The sequence below is a fragment of the Alternaria dauci genome, chromosome 3, assembly GCF_042100115.1.
Source record: "Alternaria dauci strain A2016 chromosome 3, whole genome shotgun sequence".
In the NCBI taxonomy this organism is placed as follows: Eukaryota; Fungi; Ascomycota; class Dothideomycetes; order Pleosporales; family Pleosporaceae; genus Alternaria; species Alternaria dauci.
In genome coordinates, this window is record NC_091274.1 from 292647 (window position 1) to 319809 (window position 27163).

Genomic DNA, 27163 nt, shown 5'->3' on the forward strand with positions numbered 1-27163 from the left:
TGTGGCAGCAGAGATGCTGTAGAGCGTGATTCGATCATTTCACCCACCCATGCGAGAAGCTACCTTGCAAAAACAAGTCACTGCTTTCGACACCTCAATGAAAAGCAATTAGCAGTCGCCTGCAGTGTGTAACGACAGAGCATGATTCGCGGATTGCAAAAGGTGGATTTCGGGTTTGACCTTCCTGGTGTAGCAGAGTCGGCCGTGCAAAGGCCCGACTTGACGTACCCACAGAGCTTGATTTCTTGATCTTCGTACTTGCCAAAGGACCGAGAGGCAGTTGTACGCGGACAATCATTCTCAGCTGATGCGCATATCGTTTATCTGAAACGTAAGCCGTTGGCAGGTAGTGTCATCGACTTTGTCCGCGCGGGAGCCGGGTTCTCCAGCGGTGAGGTGATGTGGGGTGGGGATGCTGTCATACCACCGACCTTTTACCAACCTCCCTTCTCATCCCGACTGCAGGCCGACGCGTAACACACTCAAGAGGACAGGCCAAGCCAGTATGTGTTTTGCTGTCAAAAAGAATTGCTGAACAACGGACTCGTTGCCGCAGTCGGAAATTGTGGCTTGCCCTTGACGATAGCATGTGCAGAAATAACGTTCGCCAGAAGCCGTTGCTCCGCGCGACCGTGTTTACCAACGGACTTGGCGGGCCAGAAATCAGGGCCAGACGCGGTGATGCGCACCGCCCGCTGATTGGGCCGATGGACGCCCATCCGCCCGGTTGTGCATTGGAATCCAGGCGTGTCACGGTAGCGCATTGCGCAACCTGGTGTCTGGTGTGGATGGCACTGGTGGGTGTGCGGGCTGGGCCTCTGTTGATAGACCCCCCCGATAGCCAGCCACCTCGACGACAACGGTCCCGTGCATGAACCGCAGATCTGAGCCCACCTTTTCGACTTCCCGTCCGTCTGGCCTCAAACCACAACTGCACTGTATCGTCCGTCGCCTACTGTGTACCATACCAATCTGTTTCCGCAAAGATCAGCAGCCGCGGTTCATGGGACGTCTATTCCAGTGCTCGAGGTGAAGGTTCTCCTCGCACAAAGTCGGCTTTGCTGAGGATGCCCTTCGACATGCACATGCAGCGGCTCGCACTTCTTCCAGCGTCGCTCCTCTTCTCTGTCGCCGCGGCCCAGATGCCATACAACCCTACACGCCTCCTCCAAAGTAACGACACCCTCTACGTCTTCCGCCCGTCGTCGCAGTCGTCCACACAATTCGCCCTGAGCACTATCGACCTATCCTACAAGGTCACAGCGTCAAATCTACCGTACAACACTTTATACGCTACGCTACCCTTCCTCGACGATAATGCCCCGCGCGCCTTCACCCCGGTCCTCGACCATGACGGCAACTTGACTGTATATACTGGGGACTGTACTCTGGGTGCGAGTGGAGGAGAATTGTGGACCTTTGTGCCGGATACATCAGAGAACGTGGTCCGGGGCAGCTGGAGCAAGCAAAATGTGTCAGTCGTCGACAGTTCACATACGCCCGTCATGGGCGCGAACTTCCTCAGCGGTGGCATGACATTCTCGTCTATCGTGGGAGGCGAGGCTGCGGATACCGGTGCATACTTCTTTGGAGGCATGTGCCCTGATCAAACTGACACTACGAGCGACTGGCAATCCGCCGCCAACTACTCAAACTTCATGGTCACTTTGCAACCCTCTGCCGATGCGGGTCAGCCTCTCACCTACGAGACCGATGTCTCGTCCACTCGCGGACCGCCTGTACCCGAAGCCGGTTCCACAATCACAGGTCTTTCGCCCACCTTTTCCGACCGAAGCGACGGCACGCAGATACAGCAACAGAACTTTGTCCTTGTCGGAGGCCACACTGAAAGTGCCTTCATCAACATGTCCCAGATAGCACTCTTCTCCCTTCCGGAACAAGGCTGGACTTTTGTTGGCGTTGCACAACCGGACACCTCCCGTACGGACCTAGCTATCCGAGCAGACGTTGCCTCGATCGATCCCCGTTCCGGCCATACAGCTGTGCTTAGTTCAGATGGTCAGCAGATCATCGTGGTTGGTGGTTGGGTCGGGGACATCGACACACCGGCGGATCCTCAGTTCGCGGTGCTGAATGTCGCGGATGGTTATGGTGGGAGTGGTGACTGGCAGTGGATAGTGCCGTCTACTACTGGTCCTGGGTTGCCAGATGACGCTGGTCTCTATGGCCATGGCGCGGCCATGCTGCCAGGCGGTGTCCTGATGATCAGTGGAGGTTATTCTATACCATCGTCTGGTGCGCGACGGAGAGACACGACGCCAGCAACGAATACGCAAACCTACTTCCTCAACGTCACTTCTTATTCCTGGATATCCGATTACACGCCTCCTGCCACGCAGGCTCCGTCCCAGTCTTCCAACAGCGGTCTCCTGTCTACGACTGGACAAAAGGCGGGGTTGGGCGTCGGTGTCGGTATCGGTCTCCTTGCTGTATGTGGCTTGCTCGCCCTCTGGATATGGTACTCAAGGCGTTCAAAGAAGCGAAAGGAGCTTCGCGAAAAGCAACTACAAGAAATCTCCTACACAGCGCACAGATACAACGTCGAAGACCACTCTCCGACTTTTGATGGTCGTGGCGGACGCACCGACGCGCTCGACTATCTTGTCGATCAAAACGGCCCGTACTACTTTCCGTCCGGCACACAGGGTGGTCAGGGCTGGAAGGCGACCGATCGCGGAGATGTAGAGAGGTCGGGCTTACTCGTCGAGATACCGAGTCCAACGCGCGGACTGCGACGCAATTTGAGTGCTAGACCTCAGTACGCTGTGGGCAGGCCTGGAGTTCCGGGAATTATACATCCGATCGATGAGATTGAGGAAGAGCCTGATGACGAGTTGGCACACGAGAATGGTACGCCGGCTAGGCAGCCCGAGATGGTTGAGACACGACCTCGATCTGGGGCGGCTGTACTTGATAATGCACCTGTTTTGGATCCGTTTACGGAATCACCGGGACGTGGCAAGAATGCGGTACATTCTACTCCTACCTCGCCGAATCACCACAGTGTTGAGATGAACACGAATCAGCCGATGGTTGCAGGAAGACTGTCGCCGGATAAGTCGTCGTCAGAACGTACTAGCTCGAATCTCAGCGAGAGGAGTACGCTGTCTTGGACGTCTTCGAACGGCGGCGTCGTGCACAATACACCTATGCGTTCAGGCCCAGTATTAAACACTGCTATACGCGGTAACCCATTCAAGACACCAGACGCCAGCCCAACTCACGATCAGCCTGGCAGAAGCACCGACACAGCTCCATATACTCCAGACCACGCGCGAACACAATCCCTCAGTAGTCTCCGCAACAATGGTCACCACGACATGGACTCCTTCCATACCCCCCTGTCATCATTCGCACATCTACAGGCCCAGGGCGAAGCACTCCTCGGGGGAAACCCAGAGAGCAGAGCGAGGCCAGACACGAGTTCAAGCGAGTCGACTATGCACCGCGATACAGATGGTAGCTATAGCCGGGCTGCGACTGCTACTCCCATAACACCATTCTCAATGGACCTCGCTACCGCCGCCGCCCGCCCTGCGCCCAGGGAACGACGCATGAGCTGGTTGGGCAGCGTGAGGCGGGTACTGACAAGAAGCGTGAGCAGCGCCGAGCGAACACGAAGCATGACCGCTACCACCATGCCCTACCACGACATCCAAGAACCCTACCGCGACGACCCCATCGACCCTTTCCCCCTCCCCAACAGAAAAAGCATGCCTGTAACTACAAAATCGGTATCAAATACGCCGCAACGCGCCGCCTCCGACGCAAGTTTCTGGCGCAACAAACGCGGCAAACAGGACTGGCTCGAAGACGAAACGGACCCCGCGTGGCGCCGCACCGCAGGCGACGACTGGGGCGCACCCGAAGATATCGCAATGGCGCAGCGCGAGCGCGCGAGACGCGAGTGGGCGGCCCGCGGCGCGAATCTGTTGATCCATGTGAGTGGCGATGGTGAGGAGAGGTTGCCGACGCCTAGGACGCCGATTAAGGGGGAGCAGTTGGGTGTGCCGAGACAGGGGAGTGGCGGGGATGCTGGGGGTTGGGGAAACGGGAGTAGTAGGCCGTGTACGCCGGCGAGTGAGATGGATTGGGATGTTGAGGCTGCGGTGGAGAGGAGGGTCGTGCAGGTCATGTTTACGGTGCCAAAGTCGAAGTTGAGGGTTGTGAATGCGGATGCCGAGGTGGATGGGAATAGTATTTTGGAGGGTGGGGGGATGGAGGGGGATGATGTTAAGGGGGTTGCGAGGGATAAGAGGAGTGTGAGGGATCTGGCGGGTAGGTTTGAGCAGTTGAGTAGTGGGAGAGCGTCGCCGAGGACGTCGCCGAGACCTTCGCCGAGTAATTCGATTAAGAGTTTGAAGGTTAGGGGGAAGAGGAGTAGTCCGGGGTTGACGGTGGGTAAGGGGAAAGAGAAGGAGAAGGAGAAGGTGGATGAGTAGATGGAAGGGATGATGCTGGTATGATGTCTTTTCGGATTTACGGTTCTTATTTTTTTCGTATTTGATAAGCGTCTTCTTGTTTGTTTTCATTTGGGTCAGGATAGGGGAGGGTTTGCTTAGCGAATGGTGTTTTGGGATTGAGGCGTCTGCCGCGTTGCAAGGGATGATTGCGATTGCGATGCCTTGGGATGCAGAACAGGCATGATAGATATCTTGATGTTTTTTGCGTTTTAGTGCGCTATGTTGTTTGATGTGCTCAACGAAAGGGCGAGTTTGGGGATGAGTAGATGGAGATGGATTGGATGTAGAAATGACTTCTATTTAGTTATCAGAAATCATTACTGTCCTGATACTTTAGCATGTGAGCAAGTCTTTGCGTAGGCGCCAGGGGTGGGATGGGAATATGAGGGTGCGTCTTCACTATGCACTGGATGTATTCGACTGGAGAAATGGAATCGATAGCATGATTTTTTGTTTTCTGCAAGTGTAGGGGTATTGTTAAAACAGAACTTTAAATTTTTTTTACTAGAGGTAACTAAAAAAAGACGCCTATTAAACCTTAGTAGGCCTAACAGGGATTACTAGCTAGCATTACCTAGTAATATAATTGTAATGTGTTATAAAGGGAGGGAGAGAGGACATAGTATCCTTACTATAATTAAGCTTACCTAGAATTTTATACGTTTCTATAAAGCTTATCTGCTTCTAACCTTTATACTAATACTAACTTATAAGCTTTAATACCGTTAAGACTTTCTTTAAGACTCACACCGCATACGAACCCGCGCATACAATGTATTTCCTCTGCATCATCCTCCAGGAGGTCTTCTGTCGCAGCCCAAAAACCCTGACTGGACAAGTGCCGATCGATCTCTCCGATAGGAATCGATAGCGTAAGATTATCTACTGAGTGGTTCGAATCGCGAGAGAGGAGACTGATCATGACATGCGGTGATCTAGGAAAGAGATGTGGACCAGAGAACAATTCTTATCTCCAGTGGTGGTATCGCTGCAGTGCGGAATGGCAGCTATGGTATCGTGTGCCTGCGACGAGGAATCACGACCATACACTCGAAATCACCAGACAGACACCCGTACGAACCGGTTCAGGAGTGGGCTTCCACGTCTCCGCGACCGATAGCGAACGTCTGCCACGACGGCTCAAACACGATGCAATACCAAAGCAATCCGCACCGCCTGATCCGATAACCCTACACTTCCGGTACGGGGATGACGTCTTTACAAAAACACTCGCATACCACGCTTTCGCGAGCTCGCACAATCTCCAAACGCTGTTAAAAGCGCTAAGCGAGGATGACGACGGCATCGTCATCGTTGAACTATGGGACGTGAGCGAAAACATGCCAATCGGCAGCGGGGATTGGGATGCTAGAGTCCAGCCAGGATGGATAGTGCAAGTGTTGTGTTCTCATCGAGGCGAGAATTCTGGCTGGAGCTGTGATGATAATTCGAGCGATAGTAGCGAGGATGCCGATGGAGACGAATTTGATAACGACGGAGACGCTATCAACGGAACTTGTGTTGCGGAACGGATGCAGAGGGAGCATCCGTGGTGGTTTGTGAGGTGGAAGAGAAGAGTGGAAAAGAAGGCTTTGGACAGCGCAAGGTCGGAGCGGGAACCTTTGTGGTATACCATCGTGATTTGGTGCATGTTCATGGCCGGATTTATTGTATTGGTTAGCATACTAGGCGTATAAGGATTTTCGTCGTTGAGATTGGACCCAATAATTGTGTCCAACCATCTCGATGAATGCTGATAAATAGAATTGTCTTTTTCAACTCCACAGTCCCTCCTCTGAATGCATCGTGAGCAGATGTCGTTGTAGTTGTACTGAGACTAGCAGGTCCAAGTGCAAAGGCGCCAAGTCCGAAAGTGGTTTAGCGGTCCCACTCGTCGTGAGGCGGACTTTTCCAAGGGGCGTTCCTACTCTTCTACCTTGACGTCGTGCTGTACACATTGCCGCCATCTGGTTGCTTCTTCATCACTCTCAACAACGAGTCTTTCGCCAGCTAGATTTCGTGTCGCGTCAATCTACCGTCACCGTCGTGATGCACGCACCAGGTTTCCGAGTGGTCACACCGTCGCGATCGCGTCCGACGCGTCCCAACCAGGGAGACCACCAAAACACCACCTATCGGCTACTCGCCAAGATGGCTCATCCAACCTGCTAACTCGCACTCGCATCGTCGCGCTCATGATCCACTGTCTCTTATTCCTATTTCCCATCCTTCAACGGATTTATCAACGGGCGTCACACATTCGCGGTCTGAGACCGCGTTTGTGGGTTCAGCAGCCAGGGCTCCCCCTCCATCGCCTGATGGATGGCTGCTGAACAAAGGCAACGCCCAAGAGTAATGCCTCTTCGTCCTGATGGGTCTAGGCTGCTGCAGTCAAGGCCTGCCGGTGGCTTTGAGGTAACGAGCCTATCTGGCGGCTTTGCCCTGCTGTTGCATCCTCTTTGTTCCTGCTCCTCCGAGCAGCTGAGCATCGATGGGCGCACGGCGTAGGTGGGATCGACGTTTCGTTTCAGCTCGCACATGTCTCTCTCTTTCTTACTTCTTTTCTCCAATAACAAGTCCCGTTCTGTTGCCTGAAAAATCATTGTCGAATGCTACATCACCATCATGTGTGATTCCTGATGCGTCTCGCGCCTGCTAGTTCTTGAACATGATTGGCCTACGCTGACTTGAACGTCATCCGCCGATCTATCCCCGCTTCGCCAGGCTAGGCAGCCATCTTGAACAAAAGCACATGGATAACACTGAATGCCTCTAATCGAAAACACATCTCCAACATGCCTTGCTATTCACGCAAAGATTTCATGAGAGAGTTTGTCTTTCCTGATGAACCGGCACAGGACTTTGAGCGTGCTGGCATTGCGGCTCAGTACGCATCAGGCCACCCAAAGAATTGGTCACAAACCAACGACATCCTCGACTTCAGCGCCGATCTGAGAGAAGACTCCGATAATACGTACAGAAATTACTACACTGCTCTCAGTTCCGACAAGAAGTTGCTGGCCATCAGCACCGATGCAGAGCGTATCCTCGTATACGACCTCGCATCCCGAGAGCTGTGCGAAGTCCTTGAAGGGTCAGGATCAGTGACATTCCGGCCGTCTGACACCAACGAAGAGAGCGTTGCAGGCGTTGGCCAAGGCATGGGAGTAGGGACCCCAAGACCGGGTTACACCCTTGTCAGCTCCATCTCGCACGACGCTCCTCGCCGCGCTCGTAGTGCCAACCAACTCATTCTTTGGGATCTGGACCAAAATGGCCGTATACTTGACAAAGAAGAGCCCATCGATCCAGCCGCTCTCGCTACCAAAGCCATCGATGCGATCGCACCAGATCTGGCCGCAAGCCACGAATGGACGAGGGAGTTCATCGATGCTTCAGCACTCCATACTGAATTTATGAAATCGCTCAGCCAGGTAGCCGCCGATCATCGCAGGCGCCATAACACCATCATTGACAATGCGACGCTCGGGAACTTTGGATCTGTAAGCTTCAGCGCTGACGGTAAACTGCTGTTGTATCATTCAAAGAACGGTTCTACCCAACAGGGTATGCGGGAACCGGACGATCTTCCAGTTGTCGTAATCTACGATCTCGAGGCAGGAACCGAGATCCACCGCCTCACCGGACATACAGATGCCATCATGTGGTCGGCTATCAGCCCAGATAAGGAACACGTTGCTTCGGTATCCTGGGACGGAACGCTGCGCATGTATTCCGTCTCCACTGGAACCCTCATGTGGGTCACAGAGAACTCTGGTGGACAGAGCTGGGCTGGCGCATTCTCGTAAGTAGTTTCCTTGCAAACGACATGCGAAACATACTGACTCAAGACACCCATTGTCTAGACCAGACTCGAAGCTCATCGTGTGGAGTTCCAAAGGTGGTCAAGTAGTCCAAGTGCACGCTGTGTCCGACGGACAAAAAATGGCAACTATGCAAGAAAACTTCTCACACTGGTGCCGAAGCCTCACATGGCATCCGACAAGACCTGAAATAGCGCTTTGTGTAGGCGGAGATGCGTACGTCTGGGATCCTTCCGATGGCCCCAATGGCAAGGTCCTTCAGCATTACAAAGTGGAAAATGGCAAAGGACTCATGGGCATGTCCGGGATTCAAGACGTTCAGTGGATGGACCAAGGCCGGCTTCTAGGACTCGAGTCGAGCGACGGGTCGGTCATTCTCTACGACACGCATAATAATGCGAAGGAACTGTTCCGACGGCCTGCTGGTACCATGGCAGGTTTTGTCCAGGGTGGTCTTTACGGCATCATCAAAGACAGAGAAGAGCACGAAGTTTACGTTATTGTCGGTGGCGATGAGAAGGTGCGCTTCTTTCGCACAAGTGTTCCAGCTTTCCCGTCGTGGTGGGAGAAGGAGCCGTCATCAGCGGTGGTGGAGAAGAAATCATTTCCTGAGACGGGCAAGTATGTCAAGATTACCATGAATTCGAGAAAGGCACCATCGCAGGAGGAATCCGAGAGTCGGAGTTGAGTTGGAAGAGTTGCGACACTATGGACCGCCGAGTAAAGTCCTCCGGTGGAAATGGAGAGCCGGCGGCTTTCTCGGCGTCCACTGAGCTGGGGAAATGATATTCTGTCAGCCGCGGCAACAGTTCGACTCTCGGTCAAGGTACAGCACCCCACTTTCACCGGCCTTTGCTTTTTCATCCCCGTTCAAACGAGCATTACCAATATTTTCCACAAGCCAATAACAACGAACTCTTTTCAAGATTTGACGATACCCAACCCTTGCTACAGGGCTGCAGCACATTGCATACCCAGCATGGGGGTCGCCGGTAGCGGGACCTGGTCATACTTAATATCTATGGCTGTGGTGTCTGCGGATATCGGCACCGGAACTGTACAGTCTTGCTTGTCACCCGTGACTATCCAACATCACGAGCAGCTGACACACTATTCTCCGCACACAAGCGCATGCGCCAGCAATTACTTTCCTTACCTCCGCTGCTGTTCCACACAAGTCGGGTCATCGGATTGCGCAATCCGGATCCTGTACTCGTATTAACGATGCAGCGATCGTTGTGTTTTGGACATGTTGGGCATGACTATTGCCTCACAGCTGGCTAAAGGCATTGCGGTCCGGACAACCGTCTCCGCGCTTACATGGCACCCTTTCAGGCTGAACCCCACACCGCCATTCGCTTAGCCCCACGCGGTGCGGCTTATTGTGCTTTGTACCTTATATGAACCATTAAGAAACAAATGACCATGTTGCGAAAATCCCTCTTCATCCTCCTCAAAGTTTGCACGCTGGTCGGACTTTCGTTTTCAAGGTCATCTAAAGCTGGCGTTCCTGCTGCATCTTCACATAGGAGTATTTACCACCTTCGTTTGCCTTGCTCGCAGTCACTTCAACGAGCATCGAGTTTGATACTCGCATTGTAGACTAAATCGGCAAAAACGCTAAGACTTTGTGCCTGTCACGCGTTTGTCCGGCATTGGTCTCGTTGAATTGACTTCTGCAGTGTCACTAAACACAGTAAGCTTCGCCCTTCAAGCCATGTCGGCCCTTGCGTCTCTGTATAACCAACCATCACGTCGCGGTATAAAAGTTGCCCGCAGAGTTCACAGGTACTATCCTTGTCCATACTCCAACTATGATACAACCAACCCAAAATGGCGAGCGATATGAGCTCACAAGCCCAACCGAGATGCCCAAAGCTGGCGCATTCTTGTGGAATCAACGTATGATGATTCAGGTCACATGTCGTGGCTTTGCAACTGCGCAATACATGCAACCCGAGCCCGCCAAATACGCCTATGCGCCCAACCTCGAAGCCAAAACCTTCATGCAGCCGGAGCAAAACTACTATGCTCACCACCCCGGCCGATTCGTGTACATCAAGGATGAAGAGAATGGCGACATCTTCTCAGCGCCGTACGAGCCAGTAAGGGCAAAGCTGGATCGCTTCACCTTTGATATAGGCAAGAGCGACATCAAATGGACTGTGGAGAAGTTCGGCATCCGCGTTGAGATGACGTTTCTGCTCCCGACTGATGATGTGGCTGAGCTATGGAACATCAAAGTCACCAACATATCCGGTCGAAAACGGAATCTCAGTGTCTATCCTTACTTTCCTTTGGGATACATGTCATGGATGAACCAAGAAGCAGAGTGGAATGCCAACGTTGGCGGCGTGGTTGGAAGCTGTAAGACACCATACCAAAAAGCCGAAGACTACCCAAAGACAAAGTATCTCAAGGACAAGACTTACTTTCTCTGCGAAACCACACCAGTCTCATGGGAAGCAAAGCAAGAGGCTTTCGAGGGCGAAGGTGGATTGCAGGCACCATCGGCATTACAAAATCCGCAACTTTCGAATAGCGACGCACGTTACGAAACCCCAACTGCGGTTGTGCAGTATTGGGCGGACCTGGATGAGAACGAGAGCAAAGAGTATAGATTCCTCTTCGGTCCCGCATACGATGAAGCGGAAATTCTGGACATGCGTAAGAGATATCTCAGCAAAATGGCGTTTGCGAAAGCAGCCAAGGATTACGAGGACTACATTATGCGAGGCAGCGGTTGCGTACGTCTCGAGACTCCTGACAAAGACCTTGACAACATGGTCAACAACTGGTTACCACGGCAATTGTACTATCATGGCGACGTGAACAGACTTACGACCGATCCTCAGACGCGAAACTACCTACAAGATAACATGGGCATGAGCTTCATCAAACCGGAAGTAGCCAGGAAGGCTATCAAGACTGCTGTTGGGCAACAAGAGAAGAACGGTTCGATGCCAGATGGTATCCTACTAGCAAAGGGCGCTGTTCTCAAGTACATCAACCAGATTCCTCACACCGATCACTGCGTCTGGCTGCCCATCGCCCTCGAAATCTACCTTAGCGAAACCGGCGACTACGCACTGCTAGACGAGAAAGTAACCAGCATGTACGGCGACACATACACCGTCTTCGAGCGCTTCAGCCGCGCAATGGACTGGCTCCTCTCATCAAACGCACGAGACGACCGCGGTCTTTCATACATTGCGCAGGGCGACTGGTGCGACCCCATGAACATGGTCGGTCCCAAAGGCGTCGGCGTATCCGGCTGGCTCACAGTCGCAACCGCCTACGCCGTCAACCTATGGGCGCAGATCTGCGAAGACGCGAATAAACCCGACATCGCAAAGAAATACCGCGCCGGCGCCGAACAGGTCAATGAATCCGCCAACGAACACCTCTGGGACGGTGACTGGTACGCTCGCGGTATCACGGATGATAACGTTACGTTTGGCATCAAAGACGATAAAGAAGGTCGTATCTGGCTGAACCCGCAGGCGTGGTCTATCCTCGGGGGCGCGGCGTCTTCGGAGCAGATTGCAAAGATGCTTCCGCAGGTTGACGAGCAGCTCACGACGCCGTACGGCGTAGTCATGTTTGGTCCGCCGTTTACGGCGATGCGAGAAGACGTTGGGCGCGTTACACAAAAGTATCCTGGGCAGGGCGAGAACGGGTCCGTGTATAACCACGCGGCTGCTTTCTATGCATGGGCGCTCTACGGTATCGATGAAGTCGATCGGGCGTATAACACGCTCCGCGCTATGATACCTGGTCCGGATGAGGAGGATCTGATTCGTCGTGGTCAACTTCCGATTTTCATTCCTAACTACTACCGCGGTGGGTATGGGATCAAGCACTTGGACCGTACGGCGGGACGATCAAGTCAGTTGTTCAACACCGGGACTGTGAGTTGGGTGTACAGGTGCTTCATCGAAGGTCTATGTGGTTTGAGGGGCGTGAGGGAGGGCCTGAAGATTGCGCCAAAGATGCCGAGCGCGTGGGACGACATGAAGGTGCGTAGGGAGTTCAGAGGCGCGGTGTTTGATGTTGAAATCAGGCGCGGAGATGTAGGAGAGGCTAAGGTCGTAGTTGACGGGCAGGGAGTGGAGGGCAACGTTATCAAGAATGTTACTGCTGGGAAGACGTACAAGGTGCTTGTGGAGGTACCGAGGGCAAAGAAGACGGGTTCGAATGGGATCATGCCCAATGGTACGAAGAAGAAAGCGACATTGGTCGACAGGTCAGCAACAAATGGAAAGGCGAACGGGAACGGCGTTAATGGAACAAAGTAGATGGGATGTAGATGATGCGACGAATCTAAAGTGTTAATGCGTCATAAACTGCCCTCATTTCTGACCCGAGACATCGGCTGTAGACGAGCGTCCATCTACACATGACGTTCGTAGTTTGTAAATCTTTAAACCTCACCCACGCGCAAAGAACATATCCACGCTATTCCTCCACGCGCTCTCTGCAACTTCCTCCACACCAATACCCTTGATGCCAGCCACAACCAAAGCCACCTTTTCCATATTGCAACTCTCATTCCTCTCCTTGACCATATCGCCTCTACTAAATTTGTCCTTTTTCTTGCTCCCCCAAGACCACTTTGTCGCATTCTTCAGGTACGCTTTCGCGACTTCGCTCGATGCTTGAATATCGCCCCACGGTGCATCAGTCTCGATCTGCAGTTTGTCCAATGGCACATGTCTGATCATGTCCAAGCTATCGCGGTCTCGGAAGGCGAAGTTGTTGACGCTGACCTGTAAGCCCATTGCGATCAGTGTCTGCATCTGCTCTTTTGTTCCGACGAAAGAGTGGACTAGGCCAGAGCGTAGAGGCAGCCGGTCCATATAGGGTTCGAGTATGGCAATGAAATCATCAAAGGCGGCGCGACAGTGGAGGAACAAGGGTAGCTTCCATCCTGCGTCGACGATCATATCGAGCTGTCGCTTGAACACGCGTATCTGAACGTCTTTGGGTGCGTCGCCCAGTTTGTCGTAGTCGAGCCCGAGCTCCCCGAAAGCGGCTAACAGATGCGAGTCTTCTTTATCGTTGAGCGTTGTCGTGATACTGCGGGACAAGTCCTGATAGTATGCCTCGCCCCCTTCATCTGCTTCGACGGCATGGTACGGATGCACGCCGATAGTGACCTTGACCTGCTCTGGTCGAGACCGCGCAATTGCGAGATTGACTTGCGCGTCCGAAGCGTACATGCCCGTGAGCATGACTTTCTCTACACCCGCGGCCAACGCGCGATCTAGTACGGCATCGAAATCGGCGTCATGGTATTGTTTTCCTCGATATACACCGGAGAACTCTTTGGCAGTTGCGGTTACAGCGACCTGGGTATCCCGATATTCTTCTCAGCCAAGTCGCGTGAAAACGGGGAAGGGTGTGTGCGTACGTCTGCGTATTGGAGCTTTTTGGATGGTGCAGAGGGTGCGGTATTGGAAAATCCGTCTAACAGTGCCGGCGCCGACATTTTTGGGTTGGGATGGAGGGATATGAGACGTCGAGTACGGAGATGATGTATTTCTTGGGGTGGGATCGCCATCGGAAAGGAGGCTTCCGATCTCGGAATATAAAAGTGGATCGCTTCTCTCGGCTTCGTCATGCGGCTCTGTTCGGGCTACAAGCTTCGCACGACAAACATTCCATGGTTCTATCCTATCCTCCAATAGCTTGAGACCGGACTTCTAGGCACACTCCGCTGCGACCGACAGCCATCCAGCCTCCTTTGGGGCAGGATGCGTCCCTACTTCATTGATCAAAGCTGTTTCCAATAAACTCGTGTCAAGCCAATCCTGCAACGCAAAGAAGTGTTTCTGAACCTCACTACACCGCTGTCCAGATTTCGGGTACATAACCAGTTATCGTATTCTGGCTATATGACCCTTCCTCTCGTGCCCGCGAGCGTGTTTACCCTGAGTTGCTGTTCCTTGTGCCTTCTGTGTCCACTTCAATGCCCACAATGCCCTGCTCCTAATTCTTGTCGCATAATTGTCCGGTGAGCAATTACTCCACTGTATCCTGCTTGATCTTGTTCGTGTTCTTGATGCCGTCGTTGGTTGTTGTTACCGTCGTCGTTCAAGACCACTCTTGTCTTCGCGCTCGTCCGATCGGGCCTGATGCTGCGGAGTAACTAGGCCAATCTGCTTCTTGCTGTTACGCTCGTATTACCTCCGTGATTCGTTCTCTGGGGTGTGTGTGTGGCTAACAAAAGTGCTGAAAGAGGGTTCCGTCCATCCATTATGGTGTGTGCAGCGTCTCGAAGGGCTGTCGTATCGCGCTTCTTTCTGGATCGCTCGTCAATGTGCCTGAGTCGCTTCTCCGAATCGAACAGCGTGCTGGTGCTTCGGTCTCGTTTCGCGGAAATGGTTCGTTTGGTAATTGACTGCGTTGTTGGCATTGGTGTAGTCTGACTTCCTGGGTTGCTCGTTTTTCCCGGCACCGTGATGCTACCGGTAACTGCAAAAATGGAAAGCCAGCGCCTAGTCATCCAGAACTTCTTCGCGCTGCTGTTTAGCTCTGCAGTGTAGAGATGAGGCCGTGGCCATTGGTTTGGGGACAAGTTTGTGATGGGTACGAAATCGCGGAGGGTTGCAGCGAAGTGGCGGCTGCGATGAGCGAATGTGCGCTTTGTGAGGATGTGGACGTGCGAGCAGTCTCAAGTGTTGATGTGAGGCGGATATGCATGTGGCGTGAGTGCCGTAGTGGGTGTGGGTGGGGTTGAGCGCTGTCTGGCAAAGGAGGATTGTGGTGGTGGGGAGTGAGTACGCGATGGTACTGCGATGCGCCAAGATAAAGGCAAAAAGAACAAGTTGGCTGAAGCACATGTCTTCTCTACCGAAAAGCCTCTCCCAGTATCTTCCATACGCTCCAATATCTAGCAAAAAGAAAGACCGAAGTAGAGGATGATCTTATCGCCTGTACATAGCGCAGTACACATTCCCACTCTTTCCCTTAGAAGAACAGCCCTTTAAGGAGGCAAAAAAAGAGTTCATCTCGAATAGTGTAGTGGGGTGTTGTATTGTGCTGAGGAATATTGTACTTACGTCGGTATGGCCCCCCTTACGTAGTCCTGCGGGGTTAGCGAACGTTGTTGACTGTTACCTATCCCATAGGCAACGGGTGTCCCATCACTCGAACCCGGTGAGGTTAGCTCCGGTCGGGGCGCTGAAATAATAGAAGTCAGCGGGGATCGAACAGAGCGATAGGGGCCGGTGTAGAGGGGTGGGAGGGACCACTACGCTATTGTAATGAACTTTGATGGAATGTTGGGTTTAGGGAGGCGGTTATATAGCGAAAGGAGGGTCAGGATCTCCCTCCAATGAAATTTGGTTGGCGGAGAGTTTGGAGGTGGGTGTGGTCGTTGCAGCGTGTGAAGGGGAGACTGTTGTGGTTGATTATTGTCGCGTTTGCGACTTTAGGTGGCATAGCAACAGCACTGTGGCCTGTCGGTTCGCCAATGTGTTAAGAGATACCACAGCCGCAGCAGCAGCACCAACACCATCATCTCCAATAGCGCATCCAGGAGTAAGACGGATATGCTGGCGAGAAGAAGGCGAGAGCCAAAAGGACGGCTGAGGTATACACAACTTATGATGTATACCAGACGCCTGGGCAAAAATATGTCTTGCACTCTGTGTGACAAATTAGCAAAAAAAGAAGGTCGTTCAATCCAGATCTGCTCGCTACAGCGGCCAGAAGGAGGGGATATTGTACTCACCAGATAGCCATCTATCCTTCCTACAAAGCGTAACGAAACGTAACGAAACGGAACGGAACAGAACGTAGCGTAACGTGAAAGCAAGAGAATGGCCGAAGCCCGAGATAAGCCTATAGCGGCCGCAAAGAAAACAATCAAGTAGTGGGACTGTTTCGAACGTGTTAGCTATGTTCTTGTTGAAGTGAGAGTGGGATCGGCCACTGCGCCAACAGATCTGGATGACTTGATGGAGAAGTCTGGGATTCGTTGCTTCACAATGGCACGAGGCTGACCCCTGATACTTGCAGCAGAGAATCCCGTATCTCTGATGATATCCTACTATCGTGGTGTTGAGCATCGCTCTGATGAGGCTGTTTTGACGGCGGTGAGAATGTCGGTAGTAAAGGCAGAACAAGGGGCGGAAGTGAAGCGATGACGAGCATGACTATCGTAAGATGTAGCCACTCAAGACATCAAGTCTTCAGACGAAAAGACACTTGAAATGGGCGTAGATGACGAGAAGACTAGAGAATAACATGATGAGCAGAGCGCTGCTCTTTTGGAGACTTCAGGGGGCATGGAAAGACATGCACGTTTGGAATCGGCATCGGGGTAGCAATACAAACTCACTAAGCGTACCGTACGCCCAGAAGCTTTGCAAAGGTCCAAAGGATGCATGGGCTGGCTGCAAAGGCCTGCAAGGGATACGTCGTGTGTGCAGAAGAAAATGCGGTCATGATGAGGTCCTTCCACGTCGGGCTCCAATGCAGAGGTTTCAGGGGCAAAAATGATCCAGACACGATGCATGGCACCGCTGACCTATGAACTGGTGATGCAGGCGATGGAAACGAGACTTGTAGGCCTTGTAAGCACTCAGGAGGGGATGGTGGCAGAGAATGTCGTCGGCGCATGGGAGGTTTGACGTTCCCAAGAATGGGGCCGTTCGGCGGTGCCTGCTAGTTCGGGGATGCCGTCTGCCGTGGGGCCTTTGGCTTCGGCAGCTTCAACGCCTCACCAGCTCCACGGCCACAACACCATCTTGGGCTCAACGATCATGGCGCCATCGAGGGGTCTGATCATGTCAGGCTCTCAGGGCATCTTCTCACGATGTGCATGCTCGACGCGAAGTTCCCCTTCAGCCCGTCGCAGCTTCCTCGCGCTGTCGACCGCCAGACCAGCGACTTCCTCGACGAGCACGCTCCTGCCTCAGCCACGCCGCACACTCGGCGCCAGGAGGTACTCGTCCTTCACCGACACACTCGCCGACCCCGCCAACAAGCTGCAGAGCTACGTGTCTCGCAGCGACGACCCCTTGCTCAACCTCTCCATCGAAGACCACATCCTCCGCAAGAGCCCCGCCGACAGCACGATTCTGTTCCTCTACGTGAACAGGCCGTGCGTCGTCATCGGGCGCAATCAGAACCCGTGGACGGAGGTCAATCTGGGCATCCTCGACGCCGCACGCGGGGCACACGACGCCAAAGACAGCGAGCCGCCGGGCATCGGCACCGTCGACCTCGTCCGCCGCCGCTCAGGTGGCGGCACCGTCTTCCACGACCAGGGCAACCTCAATTGGAGCATCACATGTCCCCGCGCCGACTTCACGCGTGACAAGCATGCCGAGATGGTTGTGCGCGCCCTGCGGAGGCTGGGCATCGACCGCGCCAGAGTCAACGAGCGCCACGACATTGTCCTCGACCAAGGGCACGCGAGACATGCCGCCGACCCCCACGACACGCATCGCACGCCCTATACTACCGATGAGGGCGGGCCGAGACCGCTCAAGGTGTCTGGCTCAGCATATAAGCTCACTCGCCAGCGCGCCCTGCACCATGCCACGACGCTGCTGAGCTCGCCGAACCTGCACGTCATATCCGACTACTTGCGATCGCCAGCGAAAGACTTCATACAAGCCCAGGGCGTGGAAAGCGTCAGCTCGCCCGTGTCCAACATTGGTCTGGAGGTAGAGCCATTCAAACAGCGCCTGCAAGAGGAGTTTGCCTCCATGTATACCGAGCTGGGAAGCCCAAGCATCGTCGAAATTGTTGGCGAAGAGCACCTCAGCATTCCTGACATCCGGAAGGGATACGAAGAGTTACAGGTACGTCCATACTGCTCGCTCTATTCTCACTGTCGTTGCTAACCTTGGAAGACCGACGACTGGATGTGGTCGCAGACTCCGCGCTTCAATCTCACGCTCGACCCCAAGGACGACATCGGCATCCAGATGGAAGTACATCATGGTGTGATCAAGAGCTTGGAATTTGAGGGCTCCCATCTTCCGGACGACGCTCGAACGGCTCTCCAGACTGCGCTGGTCGGGATGAAGCTGCAGCATGTCTGGGACTCCAATACGTTTCGTCAAATCAGCGATCGATCACGGAACGACCAGCTTGCGACCGCAGCGAGGCGGCTCCAGGTGCTCCTACCTGTTCCCAGGCTTTCCAACCGTTGAAGCTTGCCATCAAAAAGTTTGGGTACAGGTTTGCTCATCCCTTGTCTGTCCAGAGTTGGGACGACCAGGAGATGTGGGCCCGAACATCGAATCAACAACCATGGACGTCTAGCCAAGTCCTTCCCAGCTCTTGAAAGAAGATATGTCCGTATGAAAGAGAAGATATCCACTCCAATCCCTACTTTCTCCCATGCTTGTCCTCAGCAAGCATTCCATCGTCTGGCGATCATGGACCCGGCAACACCGAGTCTTCGAGGGCCTTCATTATTTGCATCGCCGTCCACGTCTCCATATTGAGCTGGACGGTGGTATTGTGTTTCTGCCATATGGTCGCCCCGTTGCTTGTGGACGCGGCTGTCCATCGTCGCAGCCCTGCCGTTGCTGGACTTTCTGCGAGTACAGTGTCGTGGACATCCTCCGAGGCAGAGTCTTCTCATTCCTTGAAGCCTTGTCATGTTGTTTGCAGCGCCGCCTGTCGTAGGATTCGCGATGGTTTCTGCAAGCTGCTTGACTCTACGCTGCGTCGCCCTTGATAGGTGAGTTATCTTCCTGCATCACCACGTTAGCATGTCCTTCATCAGAATAGTCGAGCCTGCGTAGTCTTACTCGTGGCAACTGCGTCGCTCGTGCGGAGGACTCGGTCAAGGCGCCCGGCTTGCAGTACCACCACCGTCAGGCGCGACGTGGTCTCGAGGGAGCAGCTGCGCGCGCCGCAGAGGCGGGGGATATTATATCCTTTGTGGTAAGATGTGCTCCCTTGTCAAAGCAAGGGCAGTGGCGAAGCTCCTTGTCCATGTCCGTCCTTTGTTCCTCTTCCGAGGGCTGTCCGCTTCTCGAGGCAGCCCCGCAACCCTATTGTCAGCGCGGTCTTGCGAAGCTCGAAGGCTCCCTCGACGTGATGGTAGGTATACAAGGCCGCTTCGCGCAGACTGTGAGCCTTTGATATCATTACCTGGATTGCGGGGTTCGCGACTCGGGGATTTGACACGAGGTTTCGACGATTGTAGGCATCTGGTTCTCCGCCGCGGGGTAATTCCAGAGATGCAGAGCTGGTCGACACAGAGCTTGGATCTGGACGTGGTTAACTTGCGTGAGGTGAACTTCTTCGTCAGCCCCCGAGTGCCTTACCGTGGGTCATAGCTGTCGCCGTTGGTGGCGGCGGAAGCGCCTCTGGAGCGGGCGCTGAGCCTCACCCCCCTCCGCTGGGGCCTTCAGGAGCAGACGACATGGAGTTCAAGCCATGAGAAGCTAGAAGTCTCGTGAGTCCCAAGAGGTAGCTGATACTTGCCTCGACGCAGAGCGCCCCGCTTGAGGTCGCTGCGACGGTCTTCGTGAGCTTCCACGACGATGGAGGATGACAGTATAATATTCCCAGGGGACCTCACGACGTTGGTAGCCTACTTTCAGCTACTGCAGAACGGCTTGAGGATAATTAGAGCTGGCTGTGGCGATAATCTTCACGCGGTTGTGGTGTTAGTAAGTCGGAGCATTGTCTGCCACCCCCCCTTCGCCGCACTAGCGCCAAATCCCAAAAGCAGCACCAGCGATGAGGCATTTGAGACCAGAATGTTTGCCAGTCACTAGATCTGAAGCCCACATGGCTTCCCCAGTCACCTTGTGTTCGAACGGGTGAGGGAAGCCAGTGGTAAGATGGGTATATGAGCGCCAATTGGCAAACTCTCACCATTTAACAACACATCTCTTTCTACACACCATCACACTACCAAAACTACCAACACTACACGATGACCTTCTCTTGGACCAGTACCAAGAAGTGGATGAAGGAGAAGCTGTGGAAAGTCCCCAAGGGGCACCTCGAAAGGAGGTTCAAGAAGAAGAAGCAACCGGAGTTTACACCTCCACACTCGCCAGGGCGCGATAGCCCCCACTCTACGCAAATGACGTCGACGCCGACGAGTGCTGCGGGCTCAAGAAGCCCGTGGGGCGGGTTTGCAAGTCCCTTGATGGGGCCCGTTAATAGGGATCTCGTGCTCGATTACCAGCTCGACGAGAGCCTGCAGGAAGCAAACATCTGCCGAGAGTGGCAGAGAACTTATTAACGGGTCCCTATCAAGGGCAACGACTGTTGGGCTGTGGAAAACAGCTATAACGAACGTTTTTTGGGCTGACTCTGCGGAGAAACCCTCTGCAGTAACACTTTTTGGTGTGGCAGGGCGGACATATACTTCGGCGGATGATGACAATGACTGCGCCTCGGTGGCTTTGGAGACTACTGAGGCATCTTCAAGCCTAGTGCAAGATGGCAAACGTCTGCGTGGAGGTTGCCAACGGTGGGCGAACGCATGCAAACTTCACTTCGAGGGGGATGTCAGAGTCTGAATGGCTTCTGCAAAAATCCGAACACATGCACGTCAGCTTGGTATGCGGGAATGACTTATTAATACGTCGAACATTTTCGCTATCGTCGTCCTGGCTCTTGGCAAACCATCGCCCATTCGCCTGCCCCGGTTTCAGCCTTCCTAATCAACCACTCGCCCTCGCATCCCATTTCCTCATCGCAACCGGTCAACAACGTCATGCACACAAATCTGCACCTATCGGCAGTATGCGTCATTTGCATCCAATCGTGTTGTTCCGTTATTCTGGCTGCCTGCTGTTTCGAAACACGGCACAGGCCATGAAACGGCTGCCATCAGCGTTCGCCGCGTTTCAGCTGGTGAACCGCGCCTCCTCCACGACGCTAACCTCTTTTTCGATAGCCATGCCTGAGGCTGAGAACATGGCTGGGTTTAAATGTCCAACGACGCGGGAGTCGATCGTGGGCTGATTACGACGAGCTTCTCCAGTCCTCCGCGCTGCGCGCATTCCCTTCTTGTTTATTTCCTACGATTCTCACCCCTTGCACCATGAGTGGTTACGAACATTACAGCGCTGGTTCGCATTACAGCTACGATCCAATGGAAGACTTTTGTTATGAGACGTTCGACGATACATTTCCGATATACGAGTACCCGCAGAAGCAGCTGAACAGTCCTATCGACTATGAGCAAAGTCCTGTCGGTATGCAAGGCCATGCCCATTTTCTCACAGATCATTAGACTGATTGTGACCACAGAGAGCCTGGAACACAATCCTCGACAATGACCGACCACGAATGCCTTATACCAACGATCCGGTTCATCGCAACACCTTTCCGGTTCGAACTTTTCATCAGTACCTTCCAGCTATCGATCGTCAAATAACAGCACCTTCTCCTACACACCTCTAAGAGATTCGATGTCTTCGTCAATATCAGCATACTCGCACACCTCCGATATGTCGAGACTCCAGCACTTCTCGATGGCCGAGCATCTGCTGTGTCATGGGCCTACCCAAGTTGTTCCGCAAGCCGCAAGTGCACCCGAAGAGCCTCGCCCGCGGCCTGCCAAGGGAAAAGAAAGCAAAAGACCAGCTGTGCCAGAGAGAGACTACTTCAAGACATGCGTCTCAGCGACCAAGCAATCCCGCGTCTGCAGCAAGAAACACAAGTTTTTCTGCACCAGCTGCGAACGACCCTTTGTCGAGAAGGCAGACTGGAAGCGCCACGAGGAAACGTACCAAGAGCGCCCCGAAATGTTTAAATGCGACCTCTGCCCCGCCATCTACTTTCTGGAAAAGGATTTCACAAAACACCACAAAGAATCTCATCGATGTACCTCATGCGCCGACACTACGACACGCAGCAAGAAAGCGCACGCCATCTCCGCGAAAAGAAAACGCATGACGCGGACGGGCTGGGGATGCGGTTTCTGTTGCCACTTTAGCACCGAGTGGACCGAGCGATGCGATCATGTGGCGCGACACATGGAGAAACAGGGACTCACGGCTGCGGACTGGTATCACAGCAAAGTCATATATTCTCTCCTTCAGCGACCGGCCTTGTATCACGCGTGGATGCGTATCCTGCGTACGCGACCGGGGCTTACGAATTGTGCGTGGAATCAGCATTCGACGGGTCGCGTCGAGGGGTACCCGGAGAGGAATAGGGTACCGCAGTTGCAGGATTATCTGGAGTTTTTTACCGAGGAGCAGGATGCGCAGGCGTTGGTACGATTGGCTTATGGGAAGATGGTCAAGGGTTCTGCTTCTTCTTCTTCAGCGCTGCCGCCGCCGGTTCCACCGAAGGATTATCGAGATACGTCGGTGAGGGGGTGGAGTGGTGAGGTGGATACTTGGGCGCAGATGAGTGCTTCGGTGGTGGAGGATGAGGTGCTGCCTACGGGGATGTGTCGACTTGAGGGGTGGTATGGGAGTTGAAAAGGCTTGTACTTGACTCGTGGTTTGCGGGTTTAATGTTTAATGAGGATATGTCATGTACTAGTAACTTGCTCTCACTTCAGAAAGGACTTGTGGATTGAATCGAAATGCATACAAAGCCCATACCCTGGCTTGCCCCCAAAGCGCTTGACAAGAAAGGTCTTGTGAATGACGCGTCTTCGGCATTTGTGCAACTTGTACATACCGGATCGCCTTTGATGTATATGCTCCGCATTTTATGACGAACTTAGTCATTCTCTAAAACATACCTAGTGATAGTACCGTGCTATGGGAATCCAAGCACCATGTTTGCGCATCACGCAGATAGTAAAGAACAGGGCGCGTTGCAGAAATAAAACTGACATGCAAGGATCTAGGCAAGCAATGTGATTGAGTCTGATGCGCCTGGTGTTGTGGGGGAGGAGACTGAGGAGCTGAGGAAGCATGTGCCGGATGTTAGGGAACACATTCAATGTTGCACTCTAGGTCTTGGGGTGTTTACCAGTCCAGGTCCTTTCGTGCCCGTGTTCAATGCATATTAAGGTCGGAGGGACACGAGGGCAGTAAAGGGGACCTCGCATATCACGTCGCCAACGCCAGTTCCACTTCCAGACTTGTTCGTCGATAGGATTACATATTATCTTGACGCAGCAACAAAAGAACATGCGTCTCTATTTTGAAAACTATGGTCCATAATGCATGTAGATGAAGATGTGTGCAAATTATTTATATTACGCAACTAATTCCGGATACGCCGTGCGCAAAAGAATTAAAAACAGATGGTGGTATGAGCTCCGAGTACTATGTTCCTTCGTTCATACACTAAAAGTATCCTAGCTGCGCCATAACAGTGTGTGCCAACAGTTCCAGCGCATCAGCTCCATTTGGTGCAATATCATATACAGCCTCCAATCCATGACTCTGCATTTGCAACTTCATCATTCCCCGAGCCCCAAGCTGCGCCTTCAGCATTGATGCGGTGAAGGCATCATTCAGAATGCTATTTGGTCCGGGACCATTGTACAGGTCTCTCACTAGTTTGCATGTCGTTTGACTCGCCTCGTTGAAAAGATTGTTGACTCCTACCACCGCATTCTCGTGCTCATTCGCCCCTTGGTCCTCAATCTCTGGCACCTAGTTAAGCAGCCGTTACGTGTCTACTCCAACTCGACGATCATACTCATCAAAAGGAGGCCAGCCAGTGCGATCATCCTCATCATCCTCATCATAATGACTACAAGTCAGCACATCATACAAGTCATGATCATAGGCCGCCTTAATTTCCCCAAAAGCCGGATACCTATGTCCCAAAAACTTCCTCCTCTTGCATCCCGGACAATCCGTACAAGAATTATCCTGATCGCCAAGCGGTTCCAACCACCCATCCTCATCAAAACGCCAATGCCTGGGGCCACTCTCTGAATTCGACCTGGCACTTTCCTGAATCTGATTCCTTTTCAGTTCCTCGGTTCTGCGTTCCATGCTCTTGGACGCGTGCGTAGCGAGAACGTCGTTCTCCGCCCAACCACGATACAGATCTTGCAGAGTGTAATTCCTACCACTTAGGAGAGGATCAGCAGAATACTTGTTTTCCCTAGCTATACGTGCGAGGCAGACATCGCCACCAAAGGTCACGCAGTCTGCAGTCTCCGGGTGGGCGAGGCCGACTTCGGGGGCGACGGCTTGCTTCTCGAAGATGGTAGATTGGATCGCTTCGTGAGCCATGCGGAGGGGAACGGCGAATTCGGGGTCTTCGATAGCTATCTTTCCATATTTCATTTCGCATGCCCAAGCCTGCTCGAGGACCTCGTAGCTCATCCGCAAATCTTTATTCTTCGAATTATCCCAATGAGGATAGGCGGTTAGAGCGCGCGCGAGTTTGGTCCATACTTTGTCGCATTGGTCTAGGAGGGCCTGCCAGCTGAAGTATAGACCCATGGCATCGCCCTCGAGCCATAGCGTAAGATCGCGTAGGAGAGTGGTGGGGTGGTCCGTGTTGTGTGTGCGTTTTCTGATCTAGGGACGCTCTCTGTTGCTTTCAAGAGTCGCCATGATTTGTTCAGGTGTCTGGTTCAGACTCTTGGCTAGACGCGCGAGCTCGGAAGGGGACCGGAGGGTGTATTTGAGCTTTTTAACCTGGTCTGAGATTGAATCTAGTCAGTTCCCATATCCAATGCTGCTCACAAATAGGCCGTACGTACCGTCAATAGCACCTTCAGTTGTGGCACTTGCAAGACTCCGCGTTTGAAAGGTTGGCGAAAGGATACTAACGTCTTGAAACCACCGGTAGTCTCTTCGCTTTACTGGCTCGCTGGTCTGCTTGAGGTCCTTCTTTGCACGAGCCGGCGTGCTTCGTCAGCATGAGAGCGTCCGATCGTCAGTGTGGCCTTCCGATAGCATTCATCGAGGGTCTTTGGCCAGCCACCAAAGAAAACTCTCGTTGGGCCCTGCTGATAGATGAAGTATTCCATATCTGGCCACACAGGGGATTCAGGGGCAATGAGGCGAGTCGCAGCGTACATATGGACCATCATGGCAATGTGGCCTAGCGCGCCCTCTAATCTGGAATTAGTGTTATTGACTTCCAGGTAAGTGCGGTACATCAAAAGCCCACACCGAATGGGGTCGAGCTTCAATCTTTTGCATCGCTCGTTCATGGCTCCTTTAACATAGGCAAGGTCTTGGGTCATTGACTTTCGTATGCTTTCTGCTGGGGGTTCAGGCATGAAGGGCGATGCCCAGCTACGCTCCAAAGCCTCCTTGGTGGCGATCTCGCGATCCACGCGCACACGTAATTCGTTCAATGGATCTTCTAGATGATCCTTAGTGAGGATGTCTTGTACGTCGAGCAGTATCTGAATGCCAAACTTTCACCACGTTAGCCCGCATCACATGCGTACTTTCACATTGCGGGTGCTTACTGTGGTCCACACTGGGACTTTACGGTGTGTAAACATATGCGCCATGCCACGAGTGACTTCGTCGAGGGTTATTCCAATACGGGTTTTAAGCCAGTTTTGTCGATACAAGCTTGCCAGCTCAAGTGTACGGTATGTATCTTTGTGAGCACCACTCACTTCGGCAGAAGTTGTCTCTGACATGACGGGACAAGCCGTTTCGGGGTCTTTGGACCTCAAAATTCTGTCCAAACAGCACTTTAGTCCCGAATAAACGGGCCAAAGACACCAGTAAACATCTTGACAGCGATGAGATCCAGGCATCAAATAGCTACTGGGAAACAAAAAATCACGCTCGGATGATGGGTTCATGTTCATGCCTACATGTAGACGCATGAACAGAAGTGCTGGTAGTACTGCGAGAAGTCAATAAGAATATGCTGATGGCGTGAGGCTTAGCAGCTCACTTACCCCGGACAGGGAATGAATTTTGAGGGTATTTCTTTGGGCGTTCAAGCAGTAGATCGAATTGGGACTCAGCATGCCGCACCAGGTCGATAGCAGTGTTTGCGATAATGGAAGCGTGCATCAAGTCGCATTTGCCATCCTTGTAGGCAAACCATGACTCCTGGACTATGTCGCGGAGCTCGTGAATGTCCTTCAAGAATGATTGGATGGCAAAGAAAAATTCAGATTCCTTCTCGGATTCGTCGTGTTGGATCTCAACAGGGTTCATAGGAGGCAGTGACTCGAGGAGTTCATCTGGCTCAGTGGTGGGCTCATTTTTTGCGTCTTCGTCTTCGGGCACGTCGTTTGTGTCGACCGTTAGGACAGAGAAAGCACTCTTCATCTCGCGCAGCGACTCAAGCCCAAACTTTTGACGACGTTCAGATCAGGGAGCAACGATGTGGCTGTTCCTTGACGAGCGGCTTCAGGATTCCAGCAGCCTTTCTGAGGATGTCGACAAAGTGGGCATGGGTCTGGTTACTTTCATCTACGATGGTCTTGTTGTGCGATGAACGAAACCAAACTGCAGCTTTCTGTCCAGCTTCGATGGCGCGATCGAACAACTTGCTGAGCGCTCCAGGAACCTCGATCTTCGGATCATTTTCCGCGATGGCTTTAGCTATAGACACAAACTCGCCAACATTGATGCGATAGGTGGCGGCGGCTGCGTCTTCGGCTTGATTCTGCGTTTTGCGTTTGCGTCATCGAGCTCGCTGCTTATGCTTTGTGGGTTGCTGAGGCTGCGAAGAGACTACATCGCTACTCAGGTCGTAACCTATCTTTTCCGCAGTTGCAGCCAGCCATGCCGCGATGTATTATGGGTGTGTGAGATTGGATGGTTCAGCATGACAACAAGGGACTAACCTGTATCTTTTTAATACTGTCTATAATTCGACGAGAAGAACGAAGCCATATTGGGACAAGACGCGTGCTGTTGTTAGTTGATGGGAGACGGACGCTGATGCGGACCGGAACGATCAGTCGCTCTGGAGGTCTTGTCCACTTTACCACCCAAGATCGCT

General features: G+C 53.0%; 6 protein-coding genes across 6 annotated transcripts; 4 read left to right on the forward strand and 2 right to left on the reverse strand.

Moving 5' to 3' along the window:
- Positions 1-1079: 1079 nt before the first annotated feature.
- ACET3X_003768 (uncharacterized protein) lies at positions 1080-4463 on the forward strand (the record flags this gene model as incomplete). Its single annotated transcript, XM_069450635.1, has 2 exons — positions 1080-3962; positions 4428-4463. The coding sequence occupies 2 exons, from the start codon at positions 1080-1082 to the stop codon at positions 4461-4463; spliced, it is 2919 nt and encodes a 972-aa protein (XP_069307746.1).
- A 2816-nt stretch (positions 4464-7279) lies between these two features.
- On the forward strand, positions 7280-8996 carry ACET3X_003769 (uncharacterized protein; the record flags this gene model as incomplete). Its single annotated transcript, XM_069450645.1, has 2 exons — positions 7280-8289; positions 8351-8996. The coding sequence occupies 2 exons, from the start codon at positions 7280-7282 to the stop codon at positions 8994-8996; spliced, it is 1656 nt and encodes a 551-aa protein (XP_069307747.1).
- Positions 8997-10122: 1126 nt separating this feature from the next.
- ACET3X_003770 (uncharacterized protein) lies at positions 10123-12606 on the forward strand (the record flags this gene model as incomplete). Its single annotated transcript, XM_069450656.1, has 1 exon — positions 10123-12606. The coding sequence occupies one exon, from the start codon at positions 10123-10125 to the stop codon at positions 12604-12606; it is 2484 nt and encodes an 827-aa protein (XP_069307748.1).
- Positions 12607-12738: 132 nt separating this feature from the next.
- Positions 12739-16903, reverse strand: ACET3X_003771 (uncharacterized protein; the record flags this gene model as incomplete). Its single annotated transcript, XM_069450667.1, has 3 exons — positions 16047-16903; positions 13722-15960; positions 12739-13659 (listed from the first exon to the last, which is right to left on the reverse strand). Exons 2-3 carry the CDS (start codon positions 13929-13931, stop codon positions 12739-12741), a joined length of 1131 nt encoding a protein of 376 aa, XP_069307749.1. The 5' UTR covers positions 13932-15960; positions 16047-16903.
- Positions 16904-17053: 150 nt separating this feature from the next.
- ACET3X_003772 (uncharacterized protein) lies at positions 17054-22879 on the forward strand. The gene is made up of 3 exons (XM_069450677.1): positions 17054-18126; positions 18178-21501; positions 21557-22879. The coding sequence occupies exons 1-2, from the start codon at positions 17080-17082 to the stop codon at positions 18478-18480; spliced, it is 1350 nt and encodes a 449-aa protein (XP_069307750.1). The 5' UTR covers positions 17054-17079; the 3' UTR covers positions 18481-21501; positions 21557-22879.
- Positions 22880-23495: 616 nt separating this feature from the next.
- Positions 23496-26561, reverse strand: ACET3X_003773 (uncharacterized protein). Its single transcript, XM_069450688.1, has 4 exons — positions 26106-26561; positions 25659-26050; positions 24939-25604; positions 23496-24878 (listed from the first exon to the last, which is right to left on the reverse strand). The coding sequence occupies exons 1-3, from the start codon at positions 26482-26484 to the stop codon at positions 25038-25040; spliced, it is 1338 nt and encodes a 445-aa protein (XP_069307751.1). The 5' UTR covers positions 26485-26561; the 3' UTR covers positions 23496-24878; positions 24939-25037.
- Positions 26562-27163: the final 602 nt, after the last annotated feature.

Coding starts and splice junctions, on each gene's coding strand:
- ACET3X_003773 (XM_069450688.1), bottom strand. CDS start 26,484: ATGAAGAGTGCTTTCTCTGTCCTAACGGTCGACACAAACGACGTGCCC. Junction 26,051..26,105: donor AAATTCATTCCCTGTCCGGG/GTAAGTGAGCTG, acceptor GACTTCTCGCAG/TACTACCAGCACTTCTGTTC. Junction 25,605..25,658: donor AAGTCCCAGTGTGGACCACA/GTAAGCACCCGC, acceptor ACGTGGTGAAAG/TTTGGCATTCAGATACTGCT.
- ACET3X_003772 (XM_069450677.1), top strand. CDS start 17,080: ATGGCGCCATCGAGGGGTCTGATCATGTCAGGCTCTCAGGGCATCTTC. Junction 18,127..18,177: donor AGGGATACGAAGAGTTACAG/GTACGTCCATAC, acceptor TAACCTTGGAAG/ACCGACGACTGGATGTGGTC.